Source organism: Capra hircus, chromosome 18, assembly GCF_001704415.2.
Source record: "Capra hircus breed San Clemente chromosome 18, ASM170441v1, whole genome shotgun sequence".
In the NCBI taxonomy this organism is placed as follows: domain Eukaryota; kingdom Metazoa; phylum Chordata; class Mammalia; order Artiodactyla; family Bovidae; genus Capra; species Capra hircus.
In genome coordinates, this window is record NC_030825.1 from 39,612,591 (window position 1) to 39,620,784 (window position 8,194).

General features: G+C 52.6%; 1 protein-coding gene across 1 annotated transcript in view; it reads left to right on the top strand.

Annotated features, from left to right (window-relative positions):
- ZFHX3 (zinc finger homeobox 3) overlaps window positions 1-8,194 on the top strand; it is a 165,097-nt gene that overhangs the window by 149,440 nt on the left and 7,463 nt on the right. Inside the window, exon 8 of the mRNA XM_018062220.1 lies at window positions 236-5,680. Within this exon, the coding sequence (XP_017917709.1) occupies window positions 236-5,680 (5,445 nt within the window). The remainder of the gene's footprint in view (window positions 1-235; window positions 5,681-8,194) is intronic.

Consider the following 8,194-nt stretch of genomic DNA (forward strand, 5'->3'; position numbering starts at 1 on the left):
TCCTTTAATTTCTTGAGAAACTGAAATGAATATTGTTTAAAAGACAGATCTGTGTGATGGTATAGGCCTACTAAGAGTTGAGACTTTCTGTATTTCCTTTTCTTCCTCTCTTCTTCCTGTGTGTCTGCAGGTTGGGTATTTCCCTCATCATCAGATTCTGTGTTCACGAGGCCCTGCTAGGTAGGCAGCTCAAAGCCCTCTTTATCATTGGGCTTGATTTCTATTTTCTTTACAGAAACCTCAGAGGATCTGGGAAAGAACATCTTACCCTCTGCGAGCACAGAACACAGTGGAGATTTGAAACCTTCTCCTGTGGACTCGGGCTCTGTGAGAGAAGACTCAGGCTTCCTGTGCTGGAAGAAGGGATGCAACCAGGTTTTCAAAACTTCTGCCACCCTCCAGACACACTTCAACGAGGTTCACGCCAAGAGGCCTCAGCTGCCAGTGTCGGATCGCCATGTATACAAGTACCGCTGCAACCAGTGCAGCCTGGCTTTCAAGACGGTGGAGAAGCTGCAGCTCCACTCTCAGTACCATGTGATCAGAGCTGCCACCATGTGCTGTCTTTGCCAGCGCAGCTTCCGAACTTTCCAGGCTCTGAAAAAACACCTCGAGACAAGCCACCTGGAGTTGAGTGAGGCCGACATCCAGCAGCTTTATGGTGGCCTTCTGGCCAATGGGGACCTCCTGGCAATGGGGGACCCCACCCTGGCCGAGGACCACACCATAATCGTGGAGGAAGACAAGGAGGAAGAGAGTGACTTGGAGGATAAACAGAGCCCGACGGGCAGCGACTCTGGGTCGGTACAAGAGGACTCGGGCTCAGAGCCAAAGAGAGCTCTACCTTTCCGCAAAGGCCCCAACTTCACCATGGAAAAATTCCTGGACCCTTCTCGCCCTTACAAGTGTACCGTCTGCAAGGAATCTTTCACTCAAAAGAACATCCTGCTCGTGCACTACAATTCTGTCTCCCACCTACACAAGTTAAAGAGAGCCCTTCAAGAATCGGCCACCGGTCAGCCAGAACCCACCAGCAGCCCTGACAACAAACCTTTTAAGTGCAACACTTGCAACGTGGCCTATAGCCAGAGTTCCACCCTGGAGATCCATATGCGCTCTGTGCTGCATCAGACCAAGGCCCGGGCAGCCAAGCTGGAGGCGGCGAGCAGCAGCAGCAATGGCACTGGGGGCAGCAGCACAGCGCCCTTGAGCTCCTCTACCCCGAGTCCTGTGAGCACCAGTGGCAGTAACACCTTTACCACCACCAACCCAAGCAGTGCTGGCATCGCTGCGAGCTCCAGCTTATTGAGTCAAGTGCCCGCTGAAAGTGTAGGAATACCACCCCTGGGGAACCCCATCAGTGCCAACATTGCATCCCCTGCAGAGCCCAAGGAAGCCAACCGGAAGAAGCTGGCAGACATGATTGCATCCAGGCAGCAGCAGCAGCAGCAGCAGCAACAACAACAAGCACAGACACTGGCCCAGGCCCAGGCCCAAGTTCAAGCTCACCTGCAGCAGGAGCTGCAGCAGCAGGCGGCTCTGATCCAGTCCCAGCTGTTCAACCCCACCCTTCTGCCTCACTTCCCCATGACCACCGAGACCCTGCTCCAGCTGCAGCAACAGCAGCATCTCCTCTTCCCCTTCTACATCCCCAGTGCTGAATTCCAGCTCAACCCGGAGGTGAGCTTGCCGGTGACCAGTGGGGCTCTAACGCTGACTGGGACGGGCCCAGGCCTGCTGGAAGACCTGAAGGCCCAGGTTCAGATCCCGCAGCAGGGCCACCAGCAGATGCTGCAGCAGCAGCAGCAGCAGCAGCAGAGCCAGCTCCCTCTGCCCCAGAGTCACCCTGCCCTCCTACAGCCCGGCCAGCACACTGAAAAGAAAAACAAACTGGTCATCAAAGAGAAGGAGAAAGAAAGCCAGAGAGAGAGGGATGGTGCCGAGGGGGGAGAGATCAACTCGGGACCAAAGGAATCACTGCCCGATGCCTTGAAGGCCAAAGAGAAGAAAGAACTGGCCCCGGGGGTTAGTTCTGAGCCGTCCATGCTCCCTCCACGCATTGCCTCGGATGCCAGAGGGAATGCTACCAAGGCCTTGCTGGAGAACTTTGGCTTTGAGCTGGTCATCCAGTACAATGAGAACAAGCAGAAGGTGCAGAAGAAGAATGGGAAGACGGAGCAGGGCGAGAACCCAGAGAAGCTCGAGTGTGACTCCTGTGGCAAGCTGTTTTCTAACATCTTGATTTTAAAGAGTCATCAAGAGCACGTTCATCAAAATTACTTTCCATTTAAACAGCTAGAGAAATTTGCCAAACAGTACCGCGAGCACTATGACAAGCTGTACCCCCTGAGGCCTCAGACCCCCGAGCCGCCACCCCCACCTCCACCCCCGCCTCCACCCCCGCTGCCGGCAGCACCACCCCAGCCAGCATCCACCCCGGCCATCCCCACATCGGCCCCACCCATCACTTCACCCACAATTGCCCCGGCCCAGCCGTCCGTGCCACTCACCCAGCTCTCCATGCCCATGGAGCTGCCCATCTTCTCGCCACTCATGATGCAGACGATGCCGCTGCAGACACTGCCGGCTCAACTGCCCCCTCAGCTTGGACCCGTGGAGCCTCTGCCCGCGGACCTGGCCCAGCTGTACCAGCATCAGCTCAATCCAAGTCTGCTCCAGCAGCAGAATAAGCGCCCTCGCACCAGGATCACAGATGACCAGCTCCGAGTCCTGCGACAGTATTTTGACATTAACAACTCCCCCAGTGAAGAGCAGATCAAAGAGATGGCAGACAAGTCCGGGTTGCCCCAGAAAGTGATCAAGCACTGGTTCAGAAACACGCTCTTCAAAGAGCGGCAGCGGAACAAGGACTCCCCTTACAACTTCAGCAATCCTCCCATCACCAGCCTGGAGGAGCTCAAGATCGACTCGCGGCCCCCTTCACCAGAACCTCAGAAGCAGGAGTACTGGGGGAGCAAGAGGTCTTCGAGAACAAGGTTTACCGACTATCAGCTGAGGGTCCTGCAGGACTTCTTTGATGCCAATGCTTACCCAAAGGACGATGAATTTGAGCAACTCTCTAATTTACTGAACCTTCCAACCCGAGTCATAGTGGTCTGGTTTCAAAATGCCCGACAGAAGGCCAGGAAAAATTATGAGAATCAGGGAGAGGGCAAAGATGGAGAGCGGCGTGAGCTTACAAATGATAGGTATATTCGAACGAGCAACTTGAACTACCAGTGCAAGAAGTGCAGCCTGGTGTTCCAGCGCATCTTCGATCTCATCAAGCACCAGAAGAAGCTGTGTTACAAGGATGAGGACGAGGAAGGGCAGGATGACAGCCAGAATGAGGACTCCATGGATGCCATGGAAATCCTGACACCCACCAGTTCCTCTTGCAGCACCCCGATGCCCTCCCAGGCTTACAGCACCCCAGCACCCGCAGCCAATACAGCATCCTCTGCTTTCTTGCAGCTTCCATCAGAGGCTGATGAGCTGGCCACCTTCAGTGCAAAACCAGAGGTGAGTGATGAAAAACCAAAGCAGGCTGAACCTCCCAGTGCACAGCCGAACCAAACCCAAGAGAAGCAAGGACAACCAAAGGCAGAGCTGCAGCAGCAAGACCAGCCCGAGCAGAAGATGAGCACTGCCCAGCAGAAGCTCCCGCAGCTGACGTCCCCCACGCCGGTACCTACGCAGCCTCCTCCACAGGCACCCCCCCCTCAGTGCCCCTTGCCCCAGTCAAGCCCCAGCCCCTCCCAGCTCTCCCACCTGCCCCTTAAGCCCCTCCATACGTCAACTCCTCAGCCGCTGGCCAACCTACCTCCTCAGTTAATCCCCTACCAGTGTGACCAGTGCAAGTTGGCCTTCCCATCATTTGAGCACTGGCAGGAGCATCAGCAGCTTCATTTCCTGAGTGCACAGAACCAGTTCATCCACCCCCAGTTCTTGGACAGGTCACTGGATATGCCTTTCATGCTGTTTGACCCTAGTAACCCACTGCTGGCAAGCCAGCTGCTCTCTGGGGCCATACCTCAGATTCCCGCAAGCTCAGCCACTTCCCCTTCAACTCCCACCTCCACGATGAACACTCTGAAGAGGAAGCTGGAGGAAAAGGCCAGTGCAAGCCCTGGAGAAAATGACAGTGGGACGGGGGGAGAAGAACCTCAGAGAGACAAGCGTCTGAGGACAACTATCACGCCAGAACAGCTAGAAATTCTCTACCAAAAGTATCTCTTGGACTCCAATCCAACTCGAAAGATGTTGGATCACATCGCACATGAGGTGGGCTTGAAGAAGCGTGTAGTCCAAGTCTGGTTTCAGAACACCCGGGCCCGGGAAAGGAAAGGACAGTTCCGGGCAGTGGGCCCAGCACAGGCCCACAGGAGGTGCCCTTTCTGCAGAGCACTCTTCAAAGCCAAGACGGCCTTGGAGGCTCATATCCGGTCCCGTCATTGGCATGAAGCCAAGAGAGCTGGCTACAACCTAACTCTGTCTGCAATGCTCTTAGACTGTGATGGGGGACTGCAGATGAAGGGAGATATTTTTGATGGAACTAGCTTTTCCCACCTACCCCCAAGTAGTAGTGATGGCCAAGGTGTTCCCCTCTCACCTGTGAGCAAAACCATGGAGTTGTCTCCCAGGACTCTTCTGAGCCCTTCTTCCATCAAGGTGGAAGGCATAGAAGATTTTGAAAGCCCCTCCATGTCCTCTGTTAATCTAAACTTTGACCAGACTAAGCTGGACAATGATGACTGTTCCTCAGTCAATACAGCGATCACAGATACCACTACTGGAGACGAGGGCAATGCGGATAACGATAGTGCGACGGGAATAGCAACTGAAACCAAATCCTCTTCTGCGCCCAGTGAAGGGCTGACCAAAGCGGCCATGATGGCAATGTCCGAGTATGAAGATCGGTTGTCATCTGGCCTGGTCAGCCCAGCTCCCAGCTTTTACAGCAAGGAATATGACAATGAAGGTACCGTGGACTACAGTGAAACCTCAAGCCTTGCAGACCCCTGCTCTCCAAGCCCTGGTGTGAGTGGGTCAGCAGGCAAATCTGGAGACAGTGGGGATCGGCCCGGGCAGAAACGTTTTCGCACTCAAATGACCAATCTGCAGCTGAAGGTCCTCAAGTCATGCTTCAATGACTACCGGACACCCACCATGCTGGAGTGTGAAGTCCTGGGCAATGACATTGGACTGCCAAAGAGAGTTGTTCAGGTCTGGTTCCAGAATGCCCGGGCAAAAGAAAAGAAGTCCAAGTTAAGCATGGCCAAGCATTTTGGTATAAACCAAACGAGTTACGAGGGACCCAAAACAGAGTGCACTTTGTGTGGCATCAAGTACAGCGCTCGGCTGTCTGTACGTGACCATATCTTTTCCCAACAGCATATCTCCAAAGTTAAAGACACCATTGGAAGCCAGCTGGACAAGGAGAAAGAGTACTTTGACCCAGCCACTGTACGTCAGCTGATGGCTCAACAAGAGCTGGACCGGATTAAAAAGGCCAATGAGGTCCTTGGACTGGCAGCTCAGCAGCAAGGGATGTTCGACAACGCCCCTCTGCAGGCTCTCAACCTTCCTACGGCATACCCGGCGCTCCAGGGCATTCCTCCTGTGTTGCTCCCCGGCCTCAACAGCCCTTCCCTGCCAGGCTTCACTCCATCCAACACAGGTGGGTTCTGCTCTCAGTGATTCTCCCAGTAGTAAAGAGCCACCACACAAAACCTGAGTGCTGGGAGGCTCCACATTCCTAGTTCTCTAACTGCAACAGAATTTCAGGTCCCTTCCATTGAGTCTCCAGAGAGCTGTGATGTACATGACCCTCCACTTCCCAGTCCAAGAATGGGGACCCTGGAGTTGGAACGATCGCCTGAAACCATAGTTCTGCCTGGTGTTCAGCACAGACCAGGGTGTATGCTGTGGGCATGAATTGGAGGGCTCTGGTGTACTGGATCCTGGGGTGTTTTTGAGACAGCAGTTTCCATTATGGACCCTTCCATTCAGTCTTTGTGGAAATGCAGATCCCATCTAGAAATCTATTGAAAATATAAAACATTTGAACATCCTAGCTAATTCTGGGTTGTGCCCTCTGGAAATAGGTTCAAAAGAATTTAAATAAACTTTTTGCTGTCCCCTGAGGTCCCGCCTCCTGTTTCAGAGACCTGTTCTGGCAGGAGAGATGCTACCAGGAAGTAGCTCTCACAAGCTGGAGCCTCACTGCTGGGGTTCCCTTTGATGCAGAAACACAGTGGTGTGTTAGTCTGGGGTTTTGGCTGTACCATGTGGCATGTGGGATCTTAGTTCCCTGTCTAGGGACTGAACCCACACACCCTGCAGTGGAAGCATGGAGTCTTAACCACTGGACCGCCCTCTAGTTTCTAATTAGACTACCTCTATACTGGAATGCACTGACCAGGAACTTATATTGTGCAATGTGGTTCTGAATTATGACGTGTTTTATAGTCATCTAAACTGAAAATGTTTATTTTTAGGGGTGTTCAATCACCTCTTCATTTCCTTCTGCCCATTTCCCTTTCTAATGCAGAGTCACACACTTGGTACTCATTTTTCTACCTCATAGGGAGTTCCACAGTTCTTCCTGTGTGCCTCTCTTGTTCCTCCTCCTCGTTCTTCACCCGTCTTCTCTGGATCCAGCTGTCTTTCCTAAATTGGACCCTCACCTCTAGGAAGGATCCTGTGAGGCTTAGCACGAGTTAGTAAGTCCCCCACAGCCTGTATTGACCAGTGCACATTCGCTAAAGCAGAGCCCTTCAGTGTGCCTCCTTATCTTCGAAACGTCCCAGTTCCCAGGGGCTCTAACGATTCAGCTGCTTCCCAGAGCGGCTCTGCTTTCTGGTTGAATTAAATCCAAGTTTTATAACTTTGGCAGTGGTTTTACAGGACATGAAGCTACCTCATTCCTAATCCCACTTTCTTATCCTAAGAGAAGAAAGCATTCAGATATAGAAGTCGCTGCTTACCTGTGTTGACGAGTAGTATCACAGAATGATGATAAGAGTCAGCTAGATAGAGTCGCCAGGAAACAGGTGATGGGAAGTGGCTGAGTACTGAACTACTCCCGCAGCCTGGGACCTTGGCAGAGGGGCTTGAGAAGGCCCAACATTTCATAGTAATGAGAAAGAATTAGAATGTCTGATCTGTTCCCCTTGTTTTGCAGATGAGAAAACTGAGGCCCAGAGAGGTCAAGACCATTCAGCAAGCTAGGGCAGGAGCCAGAGCTCCCGCCCAGGCCTCCAGGCTCCCAGTGCTATGCACTGTACTCCTTCCACAGCACCCAGTATGAGCCAGTCAGTCAACGGGTATATGCTTAGTGCTCCTCAGGTTCTGATCACTTACAGTGGACTCCAGGTAGGAAGATATGCTCTTAATCATTCAAGGCAGCCAGGCATGCCCCAGTTACCACCACCGACTGAACCACAGCTCCCAGGAGTACTGCATCTGGAATTAGGAAAGAAAGGAGTATGTCAGGCCCAATGGTAAGCTCTTCCGTGACCTTCCATTTCCTCCCCACACCCATCTACTGTGGAAAGCCAAGCTTCCAAGCATCACATGGCAGACGTGTCAGCCACAGTCCACACCGCATCAGGAGATGCCTCAGCCACTCCAGGAGTGTACGACTCGTGTGGTTCTGACCTTACAGATGAGAAAACCAAAGCCACAGGGTTACTGTGAGAATGTACTAAGCTGCTTTACTGAGTGAGAACACCTAGTGCAGAGCCTGGTAAATAGCAGAGGTTCAGTACATGTTCCTTAAAATTGAATCTCTTTTGTCCTATCAGTTCTTCTCTGGGAGCCTGATGCCATAGGGATGGGGCAATCAGGAGGCACTTCTTCTCTGCCCTGCTGAGCCCCTGGCTCTGGCTGCAGCTCCAACCTAAAACCTAGAGCAAGCCTGTTGCCTCGAAGTAGACAGAGCCATGTCCGGAGTGTGGAATTCATTATCTGGTCTGTCCCTGCCTTGTTTGTGCTACCTTAACTAACAAACCTTTACTGGGTTTTTCTAGTGAGACACATCTTCTCCTCTGATTTTGATCCCTTAACTGCATTCAGGAAACTGGATGACATAATCTCAGCTGTCCCTTTCTGTCATTTTAGAAGTGCCAGTTAATGATGTCATGTGATGCTGAGGGAAGCATCCTTCTCGCTATCCCGAAGTTAATGCATG